This window comes from Aulonocara sp. 'chitande type north' Nkhata Bay, linkage group LG23, assembly GCF_057382095.1.
Source record: "Aulonocara sp. 'chitande type north' Nkhata Bay isolate Kocher_YH1m ecotype deep benthic linkage group LG23, A_spYH_male_GT1.1, whole genome shotgun sequence".
Taxonomy (NCBI): domain Eukaryota; kingdom Metazoa; phylum Chordata; class Actinopteri; order Cichliformes; family Cichlidae; genus Aulonocara; species Aulonocara sp. 'chitande type north' Nkhata Bay.
The window spans coordinates 7,382,145-7,402,665 of NC_141365.1; the positions used below are offsets into that span (position 1 = coordinate 7,382,145).

General features: G+C 39.2%; 4 protein-coding genes across 5 annotated transcripts; 2 read left to right on the top strand and 2 right to left on the bottom strand.

Annotated features, from left to right (window-relative positions):
- Positions 1 to 1,215: 1,215 nt before the first annotated feature.
- On the top strand, positions 1,216 to 7,314 carry tmem221 (transmembrane protein 221). Its single transcript, XM_086282059.1, has 3 exons — positions 1,216 to 1,832; positions 3,348 to 3,433; positions 4,091 to 7,314. Exons 1-3 carry the CDS (start codon positions 1,531 to 1,533, stop codon positions 4,630 to 4,632), a joined length of 930 nt encoding a protein of 309 aa, XP_086138185.1. The 5' UTR covers positions 1,216 to 1,530; the 3' UTR covers positions 4,633 to 7,314.
- On the bottom strand, positions 2,099 to 8,768 carry borcs8 (BLOC-1 related complex subunit 8). Of its 2 annotated transcripts, XM_086282062.1 has the most exons (6): positions 8,610 to 8,768; positions 8,267 to 8,379; positions 6,610 to 6,674; positions 6,407 to 6,514; positions 5,206 to 5,293; positions 2,099 to 3,919 (listed from the first exon to the last, which is right to left on the bottom strand). In XM_086282062.1, exons 1-5 carry the CDS (start codon positions 8,644 to 8,646, stop codon positions 5,224 to 5,226), a joined length of 393 nt encoding a protein of 130 aa, XP_086138188.1. In that variant the 5' UTR covers positions 8,647 to 8,768; the 3' UTR covers positions 2,099 to 3,919; positions 5,206 to 5,223. The 2 variants fall into 2 exon arrangements, with proteins under 2 accessions (XP_086138188.1, XP_086138189.1); XM_086282063.1 differs by lacking the exon at positions 5,206 to 5,293.
- On the top strand, positions 8,287 to 11,463 carry rfxank (regulatory factor X-associated ankyrin-containing protein). The gene is made up of 9 exons (XM_086282061.1): positions 8,287 to 9,031; positions 9,111 to 9,215; positions 9,341 to 9,439; positions 9,541 to 9,606; positions 9,713 to 9,813; positions 10,557 to 10,682; positions 10,800 to 10,866; positions 10,953 to 11,033; positions 11,122 to 11,463. The coding sequence occupies exons 2-9, from the start codon at positions 9,116 to 9,118 to the stop codon at positions 11,172 to 11,174; spliced, it is 693 nt and encodes a 230-aa protein (XP_086138187.1). The 5' UTR covers positions 8,287 to 9,031; positions 9,111 to 9,115; the 3' UTR covers positions 11,175 to 11,463.
- On the bottom strand, positions 11,316 to 16,554 carry nr2c2ap (nuclear receptor 2C2-associated protein). Its single transcript, XM_086282064.1, has 5 exons — positions 16,244 to 16,554; positions 16,006 to 16,096; positions 12,473 to 12,578; positions 12,291 to 12,358; positions 11,316 to 11,838 (listed from the first exon to the last, which is right to left on the bottom strand). The coding sequence occupies exons 1-5, from the start codon at positions 16,279 to 16,281 to the stop codon at positions 11,716 to 11,718; spliced, it is 426 nt and encodes a 141-aa protein (XP_086138190.1). The 5' UTR covers positions 16,282 to 16,554; the 3' UTR covers positions 11,316 to 11,715.
- Between the last annotated feature and the right edge of the window lie 3,967 nt (positions 16,555 to 20,521).

A 20,521-nucleotide genomic window follows, 5' to 3' on the forward strand; every position in this document is an offset into this window, starting at 1 on the left:
GAATCTGAACTGCGTTCACATTCACACAGTCAGAATTACTGATAAATGTCTAAGACAAGAGAAGTTGAGAGAAGCTGCAGAAAGATAAAGGTGCCTTTGCCCTTTGAGAACTTTCCGTATCAAGTCCATTTTTTTTCATTTTCCTGAAACTTCTCACTTCTGCTTTCGACAAGATCAGCCGCGACCCTTTTAGAGCATGTGGTGAGGCTGTCGAATTCAGAAATAGCCTTCATGGTCAGTCTACATGTGTGAGAGCAATTGTTCACATTGAGTACCTTTATAGCTACAGTCTTATCTGCATCTCAACAGAATAAGGGTTACACCTTTACCTCCCCACCACTCCCCACCAACCCCCAACCTCTAACAGAACAATAAGGCCTCTGTAACTCAAGTCACGGACTTAAAAGTATGTCAGGGTGCTTGTGGTCCAGCAGCGTGTGAATGAAGTGTGTGAATATTTAATATTAATTTGATCAAATTCTGGAGATGTAATTAATTTTTATACAAGGCAATAAAAGTGGGCGTAAAAGTGGAAGGGCAGATGAGAGTTTAGGCGCATCTCTGTCAAGCTGTGCATACTTCCAAAGCTACTTGTGAAAAGTTAATTAGATTCATCCTCTGCAGAGCTGAACTAAGAGTGGCAAGAATATTCGCATTAAACAGAGGTTATCTTGGGTGGTTATCCTTTTTCAAATTCCCCTAAACTTGCCATGGTCCTATTTAGCATGCCCAAGAATAACTTTAGACAAGGTTTTTTCCTCCTTCATTTGTTTTAATATTATTCTTATTATTTGTATAATTTATTTTAACTTACTGCATATCTTTTTATTTTATTTCTGTGTCTTGTTTATGACAATCAATTGCCTGTTTAAAAGACATACAGTAATCCTTTAATCACTTTATGAGGACAGGAGGCTTCAGCAGAAGTAGGTTAATCTAAAAAGAGACACAGCCCTGTTGTCATCATATCTACACTGCCTACATTTAAATATCAAGAAATAAACTTGATTAGAATATATATATATATATATATATATATATATATATATATATATATATATATATATATATATTTTTTTTTTTTTTTTTTTTTTAAAGCATACATTTTTGTGCACACCTTAAGTTTAAAACCTGTTTTAATGGTTAATAATGGGATAACAGTAAATATGTCTTTACTCTCTCGGGGTGTTTTGTCTTTATTTAGTGAGCTCAGCGTCTCCCTTGAACACGTCGAGGCATTGTTTCTGTTGATCCAAGAGAGAAAAAAAAGTCCATTGTTGTTGCGAACTTTTTAATCTGGGGATTTAAAGCCCATCACATGCTCAGACCGGACTGCGGAGCACTCCACGAAACACAGGCAAACTATTGCCGAAGTGCAAAGAAAGGCGTTCTTTATCCTCACACCGCAATGCAAGCGCACTTTTCTGGACTCTAGGATCGCTGGAGGATTGTGTTTAAGAGCTAAGAACCGAGGAAACCCTTTTCCCCCTTTTCCAGGAGAAATCTGACCACCAACGTTTAAAGATAATCATGACGCAAAAGTACAGCCAGCGGTCTTTAATTGTTCTGTCTTTACTGGGGATTTTATCGGCCATCATGTCGGTTTTATCGGTGATTTTGATTTTCCAGCTGCAGTCACAGCAGACGGCGGTGAAGGAATCACCCCCGTCCACCTCCTCGGTCATACCCGCTCATGTCTGGGCCGTCCTGCTGCCAGTGGCCACAGTGCTCTCCGCTCTGTCCCTCACTCTCAACTTGAGCTCTGTGGTTGTGTGTCTCCTCCACAGCTATTTTTCAACCGAGGTCTGCAGAGGAGAACAGGATACAGAAAGGTATTTGTTCTTGCGCGTTAAGGCATTTCTTTTCGACCACCTGTTAGACAGCACCTGCAGCTGTGGTAGCACTCAAAGCCACTGTGCTCATTTCCATTTTTTTTCTTCCTAATCTCGATCCGGTTTTTTCAAACAGGCAGTTCCGGTCAGTTGTGACACACCTTTGACAGTTAAGAAAACCACTATTTACCCAGAAAGGCGACCTCTGAAGCAGCACTGCGCGTTTTTTGCCCCCTCACCCCTAGGCCTTGTTAAAGTAGTCGAGTACTGCTCGCAAAGCAAGGTTCAAAGTTCAAGGTTCTTTATTTGTCACATGCATAGTTATACAAGTATAAGAACATTATATATAATATATACATTAGGTGAAAGTGCAGTAGTAGCATGTTTGCAGCAAGCAGGTGAATTCTGTACATTAAGTGAATTAAATAAGAATAGACAATTTCACTATTTTACAAAATACACATTATGAACATATTTAAAATTAAAGGAATTTGAAATGTACATTGTGCCGGTGGGTTTAGAGTGTCTAGAAGAGAGTCCTGTCTCAGTCACTTATGGGTGATGTGATGTGTTACTAAATAAAAACTAAATAAATGGCAATAAGAGTAAAAAACGAAAAACAAAAAAACCCTTAAATGCGTGCCAAATAAATCCAATACGATACAACACACCATGACTAAACTTCATTTCCCTCTTTGTGTTTTGCAGGGTGTAAGAGATCTCAGTTTAACTTTGTCCAAGGTTTTACGGCTGCGGATTATTTCAACTTTTACTTTCATTCTCCTTTACACATGCAAAGTGTAAAACTAACATGACGACATATATTTTAATAAGACGCAAAGCACTACACTTAATCTAAGTATGGAATTAAGATCAGCTGCTTCAAAAAGCTTAACATTTCAGGTGCGGTAACTTATTATGAGACTGCTGCTTTGCACAACATCCTATATGGGTTCCTATTTTGAGGATAGTGCACTGTCGAGGTGCTCATGTCACACTTCTCCTTGTGCCCACATGTTTTTCAATTGTTAACCCTGCAAACCACAGTCCTATCTTGAATAGTAAATGTACCAATTAGGTTTCGTGCAAAGAAAACATAGTTTCAAAAGGATAAAATGGGTGTCCTGTGCAAGAGTGCAGAGGCCCGCATTGCACACACACACCTCTCTAACCCTTTATGAATCCCAGCTAAACAATGGATTTCCTCTCATTATGTACCCAACACACAGCCTCTAGCTGGCCCTTTCCCACGTCGGTTTACAAATCTAACGGCATACCACAGCACCTCCCTGACAATGGAGACATTCCTAGAAATTTTAAATCCATGGCACAAATGACCAAGCATTTATAAAAATAAACAACAAACAAATAGCCCTAATTTTGCAGGACAAAAAGTTATAACTTTATTATGTAGCAAAGAAAATGAACATATCAAAAACAAAACAAAATATATTGTTTTTATTTTAAGTAATGCAATGTCCTTGTGCACTAAACAGATCAGATTTGTTTTAACAGAGCAGATTGGTTCCTTCTGGACAGCAGAGCTGTACGACATGTGGCTATTGGACTCTTCTGTCTGGGGGTTTCTGTCTATTTAATAGGTAAGCCTGAGCAATAAAAAAAGGATCTGTATTTTTGTATAAGCATATGTTGTACCATCTGGCAAAATGTTAAACAGAACAAACACATAAAAAAAAGAACTAACTTTAAAAACATTGGCTGTGCAGTGGACTTTCAACAGCAGTGGCAAAACGGCAGTGCTGCTGTCTCCCTGAACCGACCAGTGAGTCCAACAGAACAATGCATTCTTTGAGCAGCCATGACTTAAGTGTTTTTAATGCTGGACCTAGCAGCACTGGTATGCTCTGTTCCACTGAGAGGCTTGTACGGGGGGTGGGGGGTCAGCGTAGGCAGCCACTCTATTGTGATGAGGAGGTGTTACCCTTCTGAACCCACTTCAGCCACAGTCAATAGGTAGCAGGGCAAGACTTTAAAGGCAACGCCACCAACTTAGGAAGTCGCATCACATCCCAGAGCTGTGCTTTTCTCCCACCTCCTTCAGCATGCCTGAGTCCATTGTCCTTTTCCTGCAGAAAAACATAGGAAACTGTAATATAAACTGTAACACTCATTGTGTTTTGCTTTAAGTTATTTGGCCCAGTAGAGGTGCAACTTGTTAGCTGATTACAGAGAAAAGCACTTGGTGTTTCTGCACATACAAATTCTAATTTTTTCCCTGCTACTCTCTTTCTTGGCAGCCATGTCCATTTTTATGCTCCTAATATTCGAGATGGAGACTGGAATTGCAAGTGCTTGTGTACTTTCCTCTGGGATCCTGATCCTGCTGGTGGCTGTAATACACGCTCTGGTTAAAGCTTCCTATACTGGAAAGCACTATCACAGCGACCATCTTGACACCCTGTATCGTAACGACCACGGAAGTAGCAGCGCACCAGTTTCTCGGCCCTGCGAGTTAAAAATTGGAGTGGACAAACCGCGGATCCTTCGCAGCCAGTCTCACCTCCAGCATCATATTGCCTTCACTCAATGTGGCGACCCGAGACAGCGAGAACAATATCAGCAGCAGCAGTACTCCCCTACAGGAGGTTCACAGGGCCACTCTAGTGATAAAGATGCTTACAGCAGTGGTGGCAGCTATCCCCGAATGCACAGGACACTGTCTACTGAATCTGGTTTGCTACAGGCCCAGGTTAAACCCTGGAATGGGGTCAACAATGAGATGAGGAGCGTCCTTGCACGAAAGTCAGGGATTTGTGCAAAAGACTCTACTCTCGTGTGACATAAAATAAGATTAGCAGTTTGCATCAGTGGCTAGAAAAGACTAATGACCTACAAATACTATATGGTGACAACAACAAGTGCAGTGCAGATGTAATACTGTCAACATTCGACAAGTTTATCCAGAATGACTGCAGACAAAAGAAGAAGGAAGAAAAAAAAAAAGTATCTTTAGCAACTTTTTTCTCCTTTTCTCCAACACAGGTTACAAAAGTATTATTAACCTGGTGGGGGGAAAAAATGTAGTGCTTCACGTTAATGAATTTGATCTAAATTTCCAAATTATGCACACCAATGCCATCCATATATCAAGCTGATGAATTTATCGATCATATTATAATCATGTAAATATTTTATTCTGCTGTATATATCTGCTTTTTGCCAAATATGTGCACAATGTGCAGAAGTGTTTTATGTGCTTTGTAAAATTATTTCACATAAATATTAAATAAATTGATTCTAGAAGTATATATAATTCAAAGAAGAACTTTTTGAACACACAAGCCTGTTATCTGAAAAGCTAATTTTACTAATTTCAGATACTAATAATGTAACGTCTGAAGGAACTACTAACCTTGGACACCTCTGTCTGTCATGAGGAAGTGGATGGGGCATGTGGAGCAGTGACAGTGGGGCTGGGACAGGGACTCACATCATTTAAGCTGCATGCAGTTGTCAGTGTGGGAGGGAAAAAGGTGGAAAATAAAATAAAAACAACAGACAAATCAAACAGAAAGTATGACGCTTCTAGTAACTACAAAGTATTCAGAAATGTCTGGATTACGAATTTGAAGTTGCAGGAGAAACAAACTTTAATGAAAAGCAATATATTAAATGATATATTACATTAGATGAAGGATACAATAAAATAAATAAAAATAAAATAATAAATAAAATGAATAAAAACAAAAACAAATGATGAACGATATGATGTAGTGCAAAAAACAGTTACGTAAATTGTAAATGGACTGGCACTTTCAATTTGAACACTGAAAGTGCTTTCTACTCCAAGTCTCATCACCCAACCACACACATATTCATACAGTGCTTTTATTTTTACTTAAGTGCTTTTAACTAACACACTGTAGGAGCCGTGGATGGATCCACCACCTTTCCATTTGGTAGCTAATCGTCTGACACCAGCTCTACCACCAGAGCCATGGTCACCCCAAATACGTAAAAAGAATGATCCTTTAGATACTGAGGGAGTAAAAATGTGAACATATAAAGACCCACAAGTATATTTTTTATAGCCTTAAGGACGTTGGAGATCTTATCAAAAAAGTAATATTCTATAATTTTTGTGGCTTTACGTATTTACATTAAGTACTGATAACAATAATTGCTCAGTGACTATCTCTCATTTTAAAAAAAAATGTGAGAAGTACATACTGACATAAGCATAAGACAAAGCAAAAAACTTTGTTATATTACCTAGATATTTGAGTGATAAAGATGATAAAAAGCATATTGTAGAGATCTGCATTTTAGCAAAGGTGTGTATGATAATGGCTGTCATAACTAGTCAAGCTTTCCTGTCCCTTATAGGCTCTGCATTTGAATTAAAGTTTCTGAATTTGAAACAAAAAAAATAGATGGAGTCAGGTTATGTCCACGTAACATGTTTCTAGAGGTAAAGCACAACTAAAAAATGAGAGGGAAAACTGCTACTAACGAGAAGATTAAAGCCACTTTGTAGCATTCAGTGTGATCAAAACAACGTTGTGCTTTTTCACCACCATGTCTCAGTGAACACATTCACTGCCGCCTCCTACCTGCGCCCTTGAGAATTATTAATCTGTTCCTTCATGCTGATGGCTTGACGGAGAAGACTGTCAATGTTTTTGAAATATAAGCTGCTGTTGTTCATGCTCTTCACGGCACTGCAAAAGCCAGCAGATCAATACAAGTATTAACAGTCAGGGCAGGTGGATGGTGAGCTACTTTTATGAAAGCTTTCAAATATGTGTGATCTCACCTGCATGCGTACTCTACAGTGTAGATGGCTCCTTGACTTTGTTCCTCCCAGCTCTGCATATCTGTCTGTGCAAGAAATGAAACCCATTAAAACTCAGTAGAGGGAGAGCGAGAGAGAGAGAGAGCGAGCGAGTAATGACATTATGATACTTGTGAGGTTTGTGTTTCATTACAGTAAACTCCCAGAAAGTTGGTTCTGTCAGCTCTCTGGGATTTTCTTACCTGGGTTATTGAGCATACATCAAAACATTATGGGAAACTGTTCATATCATCAACATGTTTTTCCAGGAAAAAGAGCAGAACAAAGGATATGTTTTACCAACAACACAAAATAAATATTACTCAGTTTTAACTGAAGCAATGCCAGTTACATTTTTTCCACGAATCTAAGTATGTATCCAAGTCATGAATAAAACAAGACTGAGACACAGTGCTTGCTTTTAAATGCATTTAAAATTTAAAGAAAAAGATGTTCTACTGTTATTTCTGATCGCACACAACACAGCAACACCTAGGCCAAGAATTTATATAGGGGATTTTAAAGGTTCACCTAGCTTTAAAATAGTTTATTTGGATTATTATGTTATTATATGAGAATTATATCAATGAAATAACACAGTCTTTTGATGTATAATTTTCTTTTTTCCCCAGCTTCTCCCTTTAAGGGTTGGCATAGCTGATCACCAGCCTCCATTGCACCATATCGCTACCATAATTCTGTCACGCCAACCCCCTGCATGTCCTGCTTCACGACATCCACGAACCACCTCTGAGGTCTTCCTCTTTTACTTCTTTCCATATTCAATACCCGTTGTTCAGTATATTCACTCTCTATCCGCTACACACATCCATCCATTTCATCCTTGCTTCCTGAATTGCTCAACCTGAGTTGTTTCTCGGATCTACTCATTTCTAATCCTCTCAGTAAAAATCTTAATATCCAAACCATACAACACAGTAGGACTTAGTACCCTTTCACTTTTGCTGCTATTCTTCTGCCACAAATCATCCATGACACTCATCTCAACCCTCTTCTACAACTCTCTTGTGCACTGTCCATTGCTTTGGATAGTTGGCCCGAGGTATTTACACTCAGCCACCTTCACTACCTTTACTCTTTGCAGCTTTACTTTTTACATATATGAAAACATTCTTTAATTTGTTATTTACGGGACAATATATTTTGCAATGCAAAGTCATTGTGACAGGCTTTCTTCATTATCAAAGTGGGTGACAGTTTCACAGAAAGGCCTCTAAGGCTTCAGTAAAAAGGGTAGATAGTAAATTTGGAAATGAATATTTAATTGTGCAGGTGCAAATAAAAGAGGGGTCAAACCTGTAATAACCTGGTATACCTAATAAAGTGTCTGGTGAGGGTATATACCTAAAGAATTTCACTTATCCCAAAGAAGACGTTTCAAAATCGGGTGTTATTCAACCTTTAATGACTAAATACAAATGCCATTTTTTCTTCTTCCTGAGAAAAGAACGTAAACACCCCAACCTCTGATCTGCTGAAGTCATCAGTTAGGTTTTTCAGTAAAGACTGCCGCTTGTTTCCAAACATAAAGTTTCCTGGCAGAGGTCGTTTTCCCTTCATTCACTTAGATGGGTTACAAGCAGAGTTAATGCGATGTCATCGAGAGGATAAACGATACCTTGTGCTGGACTAGTTCTGGCAGCGACCTCCTGACGTGCTCCTGCAGCCTGTAGAGAGCCACCGACGGCTCGTTAGCCAGGACGTACATGCTCTCCGTGAACTTGTCAGTCACTGTAGTGTAAACGAAGGGAAGACAATTGCATAAAACAAATGGCCCGTGTTTGAAAGCTAAAACAAAATGATGAAAACAGCCAAAATCATAGCCCTGCGACTCTATACTGGAAATGCATTAGCTTAGTGGCTAGATGGAGCTAACAGCTCCGAGGGGGCAGCAGTGGATCAAGGCAACAATGAGCTATGCTGCACGCGAGTTTAGTTTTTGCTAATTTATTTATTTTTACCCCTTCTGACTTTCAGTTGCATCTCCTGGTCCTCCATAATGCAGTCTGGTTTTTACTGTCAGAACTACAATTCAGCTGTACGCCAGTGGTGTCACCTGATTCCCACCTCTTCCGTATTATTGTTGTAGTGTGTCACAGGACAACATTCCGGATAGAAATATGGGCTGTAAAAAAATAAAGAAAACATTTCTCCCTTGAAATTGTGCCAGATGCGGTGATACGTTACACAGGCTGAATCAAACGTGTTTTCAGTGCCTGTTTTGAAAATAACGGGATTATTAAATAGCTAATCATCTGAACGACGGCTAATGTACTATCGGAACACATCGAAGACTAGCAGGATCCATTATGTGATATGAACTTATTTACTTTCAGTTTTCCTTAAAGGAAGTTAGCGCAATTGGACTGGAAGGCTAAATGTGGTGAGTGGCTTTACGAACTGCCTAATTTTTAAAAAACTTTTTCTGCATGGCTAAACCAGATTATTTGTTTTTATTGCAGCGATCATGGAGGGCAGAGGTGATGATGAGGCTGCAGATGGCCAACGTGTTCAGCCATCTAACGCTAATGCATGTCCATCCCTATCAGGAGATGAAAAAGCCAATGGTACTTTATCCTGCTCTGTGTAACAGCTGAATTTGCCTGATTTCTAGGTTCTTGCTATAATCAGTTGAACAGTAAATGTCTTGCTTCCACTCACATGGCTGTGGTTCATCTGATTATATCTCTAGAGAGCATGGAGGTGGATGATGATTTGTTCAAACACTCCACCACTCTCACCAACAAACAGCGTGGGAATGAGGTTACAGTACGCCCGGCAACATTAGACTGTAAGATCTGATAAAGATACTCAGGTGTTAGGGAAACATTTGTACTTATTTTATCTTATTTTTACCATGTTCATTTATTGAGATTTTTCTACCCCCATCAGCTCTGTCCATACATCAGCTTGCAGCTCAAGGTGAGGTTTCACAAGTAGCTGCACACCTGAGCAAAGGTGAGAAATCTCTAACAAGCTTTTTTTTTATTACCAGTATACAACTAAACAAATATCCTACTTAAGGACTCCAATCCTTTTTTCTTTCTTTTTTTTTGTCTCACAGACAGCTCATTGCTTAGCAGTCAGGATGAGCGAGGCTTTACACCTCTCATGTGGGCAGCAGCGTTTGGAGAGAAAGCAGTGGTGGACTTTCTCTTGGAAAAGGTTAGAAATAAGGCATGCACATAGGTACTTAAGAACACAAAAGTTATAAGTTACTGAAGGGCAGCTGGGTGGCCCAATGGTGTGGTGTTAGTGCTGTTGCTTCACAACAAGAGGGTCCTGGAGTATTTTTGCAAGGCGTTTGTATATTCTCCATATGTCTGCGTGGGTTTTTTCTGGGTACTCCAGCTTCCCTCCCAGGCCAAAGACATGCATGTTTGGTTAATTAATGACTCTAGATTGGCCATATATAGGATGTATTTCTCACTGCAACAGACTGATGACATGTGATTAAGAAGATGAATGAGAGGCAGTGGTTTTAAAAAAAACCTTTTATTAATTAGAAAGAAAATGAACTTATTCTAAAATGTGTCCGTTAGAAGCCAAATCATCATACTGATGATAAAAAGTGTTAACAAAAATGGTCACTGTTTTCAAATCTCAAAATGAATCATATTGTCTTTCAGCCCTACCTCTCTAACTTTGTTAAAGACAAAATTAGAGGGTGAAGACTTATATAGTTTAGACATGTGCAGAGGAGGGATTGTGGATATACTGGACGATGTTGAATATGGAGCTGCCAGGCAGGAGGAAAAGACGACCACCTCAGAGGAGGTTCATGGATGTAGTGAGGGACGACATGCAGAGGGATGGCCGTTAGGGACAGGTTAAGATTCCCTTAAAGGGAACAGCCAAAAGAAGAAATGGTATCGTGCTTTATTGTTAATGCATGTTTTTTGTTCCAGGGTGCAGACCCCAAAACAATTGCGAGGGAGCGAGAAAGCGCCCTGACATTGGCCAGCTCTGGAGGATATGTGGACATCGTTGAAGCCCTCCTCAGACATGGAGTGGACATTAACACTTATGACTGGGTATAGTTATGAATTTATGACTTTCCATCATAAAATCTATCATTTTTAAGGAGCAAGAAATCTAAATACTATATTTTTAACATTTTTATTTTACTGCACACTGTATATTATTCTCAGAATGGTGGAACTCCTCTTCTTTATGCTGTACGAGGGAACCATATCAAATGTGTAGAGGCATTGCTAGGTACAGTGCATGACTTTAAGTCATTATATATTCTAGAAATTTTTTTTAAAATTGCGTCACTAATTTCCTATCGCTCTCTAATTTAGCCAGAGGAGCAGATATGACCATAGAGTCTGACTCTGGATACAGTCCAATGGCGCTGGCAGTTGCTCTTGGGCATAAGAAAAGTAGGTATACAATGCACATTTTCTTTTTTGAAAAACTAAGATAAAAATGTATTGCTAAGGTAAGATTTTTACTTCCTTTCTCCTATAGTCCAGAAAGTGTTGGAGGACCACATCTTGAAACTCTACAAGCCATCAACATGACACTTATTAAAATACATTAATGGAGTTGCCAGTGTGACACTCAGCTGATCTTAAACCTTCGTTGGTTTTCACAAAAATGTCTGTCACAAGCTAAGGTCATAACGGATCATTGCATACACAAACATTTACCAGATAAACAGCGATTTTTAACCTGTTTATTCCATTTATATGCATTGCAATGTTCAAAATGTTTTACAAACAAGGACTGAAATGTGACAGTTGTGCAGCTGTATTATTTTGCTTGGCTGAAGAATGACCAAAAAAAAAATTCTAATAAATTATTTTCATACTGGAATGGCGCTTTAATTTTGAAGGCACAGAAAAGGTATAAAAAGCAGATTACAAGTGCACAATCAAAATGTGCAAAGGGTCACTGTATGACAGGTCATCGAAGCTTTCATACCAAAAAAGGCCACATTCACAAGAGTTCATGAGGTGGCAACACAGATGACATGTTTCCCAAGTGCCACCACACCATCCTACATCCTGTACTTTCACTCAGGGGTCACTTCCTCTCTCTCATGAGAGGACTGAAAAATGGTCAGGAGGCTTTTTCCCCCAGGACATCCAAGGAATAAACAATAATTCTCCCAAAAAAGTCAGCACTATTCTCAAACATTATTTTTACTTTGTCCACTACAGAGGCCTCCTGTATGGGAAAGCTGTGGGTGTGGAGTTAAGAACAAGATAAGCGTGGTAATGATGAAAAGCATGTCCAGGAAAATATTGTCCAATGCTTTTTATGAAGCAGGAAACGCACCATGCTCCTGTAGTGACAGGTACAGCTTTGAGCTGTTGTTGGCGTACACCAAGACTGATGTTTTATAACAGAATTATGTTTATTAAAGGAACACCATCAACTACTTGATAGAATAAGCTGAGCTTAAATATTTTTAATGGCATACAGCATCATCAGTGGCTGTGAACAATATTTTTTGCACAAATTAAGTAGTTAAATATAACATTTATAGCTACTTCAGCAGTGACTGCTAATTTGGAGAATAGAAAAGAACAATGGCTCCCCACCTGACTGATAATTTAAGGAAAAGATTGGTCGAAGCCCTATATGCAATCAAATCTCCTTGTGAAAATTCAGTATAGTGAGAAAAAGGATATCTGAAGAGAGTTGTTATCCTCTGGGTAAAAATGGCTGAGCACTGTAAAGTCTTTATCTTTTAGGCAACCTGCAGAAAGCACAAGTGGAAAAGTAATTTACATTATCTCATTATTACTGCTTGAATTTGAAGTGAAACATTTTAATCAGGAAGTCATTTTTTAATATTATCTTCAGGATTTACCTTCCAGTCTGCACGTTTTTGCTGAGAATCCTCCCTGGAATTGGACCTTTAACTCTGACACTCTGACAGAGTTGGGGAACTCCAGGGACACCCACTGACATTCACCCTGTCAGAAAAATAATACTCATAATGACACAGAGATGTGTACAGCAAAACATCCATTTGCCTGTGAAAAACAGGATGCCGAGAATAACTGTCTCTGTCGCCAAGAATATGGGAACTTTTAGTCGTTCTTTTATCAGATCCCCACTAACTGTGGCCACAGCAACAACTATTCTTCCTGGGGTCCACAATGCTGTACATGTAAGCAGATTATAATTATTTATGGTAAATGGCCTGTATTTGTATAGCGCTTTTCTAGCCCCTAAGGACCCCAAAGCGCTTTACACAACCAGTCATCCACCCATTTACACACTGGTGATGGCAAGCTACATTGTAGCCACAGCCACCCTGGGGCGCACTGACTGCCGGACACTGGCGCCACCGGGCCCTCTGACCACCACCAGTAGGCAACGGGTGAAGTGTCTTGCCCAAGGACACAACGGCCGAGACTGTCCAAGCCGGGTCTCGAACCGGCAACCTTCCGATTACCTCCCAACTCTTGAGCCACGATCGCCCCAATTATTAATAACCTTTATTTAACCAGAAAAAAAATAATTTGAGATCTGAATCTTTTTTACAAGAGTGTCTTGGTCAAGAAGGACAGAAGTACTATCATAAGTTGCATAAATTAATAGCACATAGAAATCCTTTAATTAATTTATAAAAATATATATTAGATTATCAAGAATTGTGTCAATCTTTTTTTTTTCTTTATTATAAATTCAACATGTTTCAGGCTTTTTCCTACACAAATCACAACATGTATTGACAAAGTGGGCATTTAATCATTTTATAGACAAAAGCATTTAAATAAGAAATATAAGAACATAGAAAATTGGGAAATTCATCAAAAGTCAAGATAAAAATGATCATTTTGTGATGATGCACATGAATAAATTAATAGCACATAGAAATCCTTTAATTAATTTATAAAAATATATATTAGATTATCAAGAATTGTGTCAATCTTTTTTTTTTCTTTATTATAAATTCAACATGTTTCAGGCTTTTTCCTACACAAATCACAACATGTATTGACAAAGTGGGCATTTAATCATTTTATAGACAAAAGCATTTAAATAAGAAATATAAGAACATAGAAAATTGGGAAATTCATCAAAAGTCAAGATAAAAATGATCATTTTGTGATGATGCACATGAATAACAGTGGGTCAACGACCACCTCCTAAGGGACAACTACTACTAGGATTTAAATACCAGGGACTCTCCACCCTTTCATTTTAAAACTAAAGAAAGCTCTTGATGAGAGGTGAAATGTCTTCAATAAACTTAAAGTCCGATTGCTTTCTTTTTTAACAAAACAAACATGATCTGGATGACTGAGAATCTACACACATATTATTAGTTAAAAAAATTAGCATATCTCAGCATGGTGTGCAGTGTATCAAAATGTTGGGGAAACTGAACAAGTGGAGGACAAAATAAGAAGCCACAGACCTAAAGAGCCATTTATGGCAGGCCAAAAGTATCTGAAAGTCAAATCTTCAATAGGAAAAAAATCCAGCAAAGACGTGGCCCAGGACCTGAGAGATCCATTTGCTTTCACCTAAGCCTTATCAGAAAGAGAAAAAAATCCTTGGCAACGGGTCTTCTAAGCAATGAATTTAAAAAGTATGACGAAAGTCAGGAGAGTTACTACAGTGAGTGTCTACACGATCCATGCTGTGTGCAATCCTGCCAGTGGTTTTGGGGTCTTCTTAAACTTGATGGAATTATAAACACAGAAATGTATCGTGAGATCAGATTTTGAGCCACCCCGCATTTCTCTGCATGACAATGATCCCCAAAAAACACTACTACACAACTTTGAATATCCTTGAAACCTGGAGAATTCTTGGAAGACTATTCCTGCATTTGTATATATGTTTGCACATATTTTAATAAATCCCTGCCCCTTGTCCCCCCATTTTCTAAGCAAAATATAAACAACTGGGGATAGCTTAACAATTTTAACCAGTATCATACCACTGTGCAGATCATGTAGTACAGTTAGTTAGTTGTAGTACAGTTACTAACTGTACTACATGATGAGTACTAGATGAGCCATGCATTGATGGAAATGAATTAAAGTTGTTAGGGAGCTTAAGATCTGGTAAAATGTTTTGCCCTCTTTGTTAAATTGGTCTGATCGTCTTCTTCTTCTTCTTAATAATAATAATAATAATGATACTAATAATAACAATAATAATAATAATAACAATGTTATTATAATTATAAAACTATAAGGGTAGACAAACATTGAAATAACAAATACACTCAGAAACACAAAGGCATAAAACATGAATAAAATTAATGAAAGACCAGAGATAAAACGCATAATAGAATCATTTAAAAGCAAGCCTATAAACATAATTTTCTCAGGCAGGTCATTCTAAAGTCGAGATGGCCCTGATGGCAAAAAACAGTCACCTTTTCGATTTAAATCTTGATTTTCAAAGCAGCCTGCAGGGCCCCACCTGAGGATCACAAGCTGCGAGTAGGCTTATATGGGGTCAGTAGCTTTACTATGTAGCTTGAGGACAGACCCAGGAAAGCTTGGGAAGTAATCAGTAAAATCTTAAAATTCTGAGCATGTTGAAGATGAGAGTGTAACTTTTCATTAATGCCAGTGGAGAGAATTGCAGAAGTCCAGTCTTGAGAAAATAAACATGTGATATAAACCCATATTTTGAGCTCTGGCTCAGAGATGATGGCAGTTATGTGGATAGTGTTCACATATGGCTGCTTCTTTGCATGATCAAGCTTTAACCTGTATTTGTGGATTACAAGACGAACTTGTTCGCACAGTGATTTCTGAGCCCATACAGTGATTTCCATGACAGAATCATGTCTGCATTTAATGCAACGCCACCTGAGAGCCCAAAGATCAAGGGCATCCAATAATGATTTTTGGCCTTATGCTCGAAATTATTCCTGATTCTCTGAATCTTTCGATGACATTATGCACTGTGTAGATGATGACCATATATTCACACTAGTCTCTGAAATTAATTGTTCCACAACATATAGATGATGATTTGTCCATCTTTACTTCTGAGAAACGTCCTCTCTAAGATGCTGTTTTAATAGCTAGCCATGTTAGTGACCTGTTGCTAATTAACTAGTTTCATGTTAATTGGCACTTCTTTTTTTTGAAGTACCACTTACATTTGTCCCAGCTTTTTTAGAGAAATGTTGCTGTCACCAAGTTTAAAATGAGCTATTATTCTTAATGAAACAGTAAAATAGGGTTTCGGTTTAAAATTCTGTGAACTTTGCAAAGCATTGCAATTTGTTTGTATCTACATCTCAGACAGTCTTCCAGCAACTCAAAACTAAAGGGCAGACTAAACTAACCTTTCTTTAGGTTTCTGGTAACAGTTTTAGCAATAGGTTGTGAGGAACGGGTCCATTGCTATATTTGTATTTACCTGGTCTGAGTTCCAGCATGTCTCCTCATTGCAGTCAAACATGTACTTCTTTCCATACTGCTTAACATCTCTGTTTAGCACTGAACTCACTCTGAAATGAGAATAGAAACACAAGATTCACGACTCAAGGACCAGTAACAGGCTGCCGTCCAAACACGTACAACAGCCAAGTACATTATCTATGCACTGGTGAGTACATTTCTCTCATTTTCATTCTCTCGTTTTGCTTTTTCTCTACCTGCTTTGTGTTTCGCTGCAAAGCAACGAGGAAGCCATGTCAAAACTTCAAATCACAACGTGCCGTAAAGCGCTGGAACCTCGCTGTGTTGTTTTTACGACTGTGACGTTCTGGCATGACCGCTTTTCTTTCCTGCCACCAGGTGGAAGTCTCGCTCCGTCAAAAATATTTAGATGACAGTCTTTCGCTATACGTGGCTGGAGGTTAAGTCTCTTCATCTGAGGTCCCGGGCGCTCATGATTAATAATTAAACGCAGAAAAAAATAAAGTTGATCCCGCTCTTCGTGGCCTGTGAGAGGCTGCACTGCTCTTCATCTTCTTGTTTGTCCCCCCAGGTCTCGTTGCTGTCCTCCCAGGCGAGACGCAAAAGGTCAGAGAAATGAGAATCGATTGGGACGAGGGGCATTGATCAGAAACCTACAGATGAGGCATAGATGCTAAAAATGGCCTACACTTAAATATAGAGCTGCCGCCAGTATTAACCCGGGTTTGAGATTTTCTCCCAAGGACGTCAGGAAACGGGCAAAGATGTTACATGTGTGTTAAGATGAAGGTGTGTTTGGGTGATGGGATAATCCTATAAAAGAACCAATATCGGCCTCTCAGTGCTTTTATTAGCGAGCATATCCCCATATCTCAGTTTCATAACCTGGGAACCAATATAACAGGAGAGCAAATCTCCCTCTCCCCCCTCTTTGTGTGTGTGTGTGTGTGTGTGTGTGTGTGTGTGTGTGTGTGTGTGTGTGAGTGTGAGTGAAGGAGGGAGCCTGTTTTTGGCACATGGTCCACTGCAGATGGAGAACTCCTGCTGAGGTTTTGTCACAGTGCCCCCCCTTCACAGCACATAATCAATAGGTCTAAAATACAAAAACTGATGAAACCCAGCCTCCGTGAAAATTGTGCAGGGGGCTGGGGAGAGGGACTGTATTATAAGGTTTGGACCCCCTCCTCCACCACTACCACCACCCTTACCCTCTGCACAACCAGCAGCATGCTCGCTCACACTTTGACTTTGTGAGCCTTACGTTACAGCCCCGGTTTGTGCAGCAGCTCCTGCAGCACCCTGTCGAGTATTTGAGATTGAGAATAAATTGTGATTTCAAGCTGCAGTAATATATTACCCATCCATATATGAATGTGCAATATATCTTTGGAGTTTTTGTAAAGCTGTTAATCAGAAACACTGCCTGAATTAATTTGGCAGGTGCTCATATTTTTCCACATCAAAACTAATTTTCTGGCCCGTAGCCATTCTGGAAGCCCACCTGGCCGGCAATCGCTCGCTGGGTGAGTGATGAGATGGCATTGACCCATAAACTTGTGCCCACGTTGGCTGCTAATAATGCCAAGGTGGACTGCAAGTGGCCAGTCGTCCTCAGAACCCGCAGGAGCTCTTTTTGTATCCATTAAAAAGCATAGTTAGAGACTGTGACATTGCCAGGAAGTCAGTGTGCCCAGACAGAATTCTCAAACACCCACAACCTGTCATTTCTACACTTAAGGTATTATACAAATAAGAAAAGTATACCTGTAGGCTTATTTGTTTCTTTAACATTCTCCCCCCTTTTTCTTTTTACTATAAGCTAAACTGAGTGGCTCCTGGTTACAGTCACATTTAACGGATGGACATATGTTAGATCTCTTCATCTAACTATCAACATAAAAGCTTAATGAATATAATGAAAAAGTGCATTTGTTCCCACCTGACAGTGACTGTGGCCTAGAGGTGGGGTGACAAAGGGGAGACCTGTTATTGTTGTCGCAGCTGTTCTGACTGCTTATCTCTAAAAATATTCATTGATTCCGCCCCCCCCCCCCCCCCCCCGCGCTTGTGGATAATCAGCTTTTGTTCGTGTCTCCGTTCTAACATCTCAGTATTCTTTTTTCCACAGTGAAACATTTCTGGCCCCTGAACTTATAGGATTATCTTCACCTCATGTCACTGATACGACTTAAATCCTTGTATTCCCTCCCTCAGCCATCCTTGCTTTCTCTTTCACCTCAGCGGCTGATGTTGCTCTCTGACTTTTTGTCGCCTCTGTTTCTGGGTTATGTCCCACGAGGCAGGATTAGTGGCTAGCAAACTAACTTTGGGCTTAACCCTGGCTGGCTTTGTGGTCTCACTGCAGTGACTCACTTTTCACTCTGTGTGTATCACCATGGTAACTTAGGCAGCTCCCATAACCTGCAGGCTATCAGATCCAACTATGTAAAAGTCTGACTCCTTACCCATCAGTGATACTAGAGAATAGCACTGATATTTTTCGAGGTTCCTGGTGACAGAGAAACACAGAATTTAAAAGGGTTCCTTTTGCATTAAAATACCAAAGTATACATCTATTAACAAAACTTTATGCTGTTATTATTCCCCCCCCCCCCCCCCCCCCCCCCCATGCAGAGACATGTTTTTTTCATTGGAAATGATGAACATTTAGGCTACACTATCTGCAGTTCGCCTCCAGCAGTCTTGTCTAGGTTTCACAATAGAATCGGCTTAAACCTCGATACATATATTGCTCATTTTTTATTCATTATAATAGTTTGATCTTGTTGAGAAAAGAGCATCGGCATTTGGGGGGAAAAAAATCCATTGCTTTGCCATATTTCCCATGTTTGCCATTTCAGTACAATTTCTTAACTCAACAATGTTAGTGAAAAATAAGATTTTCTTGTAGTGTTCACCTGCCAAAAAACAGTGTGTCACCTGGGTGATTTAACACTAAAGACAAACTAATAAACTTTAGGGTTCATTAACCCTTTAAGACCTACCATTGAACCAAGTCCGCCAGAGCTTATATTATATTTTTACATGCTGTAGTGCCATTTCTGGGAGCATTTCAAGTTGCTGCACACCAATACAACCATTATAGACCAAATTTTAATAATATGTATGCATTAAGTGCATAGTAATTACATAAATTGCAAAAAAGTGCAATAAACTACCAAAAAATTGAAAATCGTTTTGGTTTTTTTAACATATATTTCTAGTTAGAGAAATTTAAGAGGCTTATCCCTCAAAACTGTAAATACAAAAACGTTGCACAAAATAGTTTCCCACCACAGGAAATTTATTTTGAGTGTCTTCATAGTTTTATTTTTGAAATTCACCAATTTTTATATACTGCAGGAAAAACGAAAATAAGTATTATAATGCAAATTTGCAAAAAAAAAAAAAAATAGCATGTGCATCAAAATAAACTATTTCCAGCAGTGCAATTTGACTTCTAAGCATCCCAGAAACGACACAGAAAGTCATAAAATCAAACATAACTTTTAAAAACACCAGTATAGCCTTACAAGGCCCTGATGGTAAAAAAACTACATTTCCGCGAAAATGACGTCATTTCCGGGTTCAGGCAGGTCATGGCGGATATGCGATAGTTTGCGCTGATGGACATAGGAAGTGTTAAGAACAGCTGATCAGATCGGCAAAGCGTGTTTCTGGAATATTATGTTTTTGTTGCTGCAAGTGGTTTTTTTATGCAGTTTTTGCAAAGCTATATGTAGAAGGAAACTGTGACCTAGAACAAGCTGATGGCATAAGATGTAAGTACAATTCCTCTGGTTTCATATGCAAAAAAAATTATTGCTAGCTTACATGGTTGCAGTGCTACCGGGATTTAAAAATAGTTACGCAAAACGGAGCGTGCCCTCTCCGACCGGCTTTAAAGGGTTAAACAACCCACTCACCGATGCTGCATTTTGCCAGCAGTAAAGTGGACATGATTTTGAATGACTTTTTTGAAATAAGTTTAAACTCTGAATAAGAATGATGGATATTAGACGTCATAAAACCCTGTCAAGTGAAAGGGTTGAATAGGTGGTCGACCGTTTTGAGGTAAATAAGCCGATACACTAGGAGGTAAAAGAATCACTATGGTCTATTGCAGACTTTATGAGCTGTGGGCACTTGCGCAGATTGTCTTAATGAGTTGGATGATTAATGCTTGTGCTGCTGTCAGCCGAGGGACACAGCATCCGTGCTGGGGCAGAACTTGCAGTGTATGGAGCTCTGCCTGTTTGGTTCAGATGACCGTCTGCACTGATGGACCTTCTGGACTTCTGCTTAGAAAGTTAAAATTTGGGGAGATGGGATAATCAGCTGGTCAGAAAACTGTAGACTGAGTCGTATTCCTTGTGTATACTGAAGATGTTTTAAACGTATCAGGAACTTCAAAAGGATCTACTCAATTTCTCTTTTCAGTTCAGCAGTTGATGACACCTGTAGTTGATGATTTAAGAAGCTCAACTGCCTAAAAGCTGAAGAAACCAGGCAGA

Bases quoted from the DNA above. Each gene is read 5' to 3' on its own strand.
- tmem221 (XM_086282059.1), top strand. From the start codon at position 1,531: ATGACGCAAAAGTACAGCCAGCGGTCTTTAATTGTTCTGTCTTTACTG. The intron at 1,833-3,347 runs GTATTTGTTCTT...TTGTTTTAACAG, and splicing joins GGAGAACAGGATACAGAAAG to AGCAGATTGGTTCCTTCTGG. The intron at 3,434-4,090 runs GTAAGCCTGAGC...CTTTCTTGGCAG, and splicing joins GGTTTCTGTCTATTTAATAG to CCATGTCCATTTTTATGCTC.
- borcs8 (XM_086282062.1), bottom strand. From the start codon at position 8,646: ATGGAGGACCAGGAGATGCAACTGAAAGTCAGAAGGG. The intron at 6,675-8,266 runs GTATCGTTTATC...TTTCTTGCACAG, and splicing joins CAGAACTAGTCCAGCACAAG to ACAGATATGCAGAGCTGGGA. The intron at 5,294-6,406 runs GTAGGAGGCGGC...AACTGCATGCAG, and splicing joins AATAATTCTCAAGGGCGCAG to CTTAAATGATGTGAGTCCCT.
- rfxank (XM_086282061.1), top strand. From the start codon at position 9,116: ATGGAGGGCAGAGGTGATGATGAGGCTGCAGATGGCCAACGTGTTCAG. The intron at 9,607-9,712 runs GTGAGAAATCTC...TTTGTCTCACAG, and splicing joins AGCTGCACACCTGAGCAAAG to ACAGCTCATTGCTTAGCAGT. The intron at 10,683-10,799 runs GTATAGTTATGA...TATTATTCTCAG, and splicing joins ACATTAACACTTATGACTGG to AATGGTGGAACTCCTCTTCT.
- nr2c2ap (XM_086282064.1), bottom strand. From the start codon at position 16,281: ATGGCTTCCTCGTTGCTTTGCAGCGAAACACAAAGCAG. The intron at 16,097-16,243 runs GTAGAGAAAAAG...TTCTCATTTCAG, and splicing joins TGCAGCGAAACACAAAGCAG to AGTGAGTTCAGTGCTAAACA. The intron at 12,359-12,472 runs GTAAATCCTGAA...TGCTTTCTGCAG, and splicing joins AAAAACGTGCAGACTGGAAG to GTTGCCTAAAAGATAAAGAC.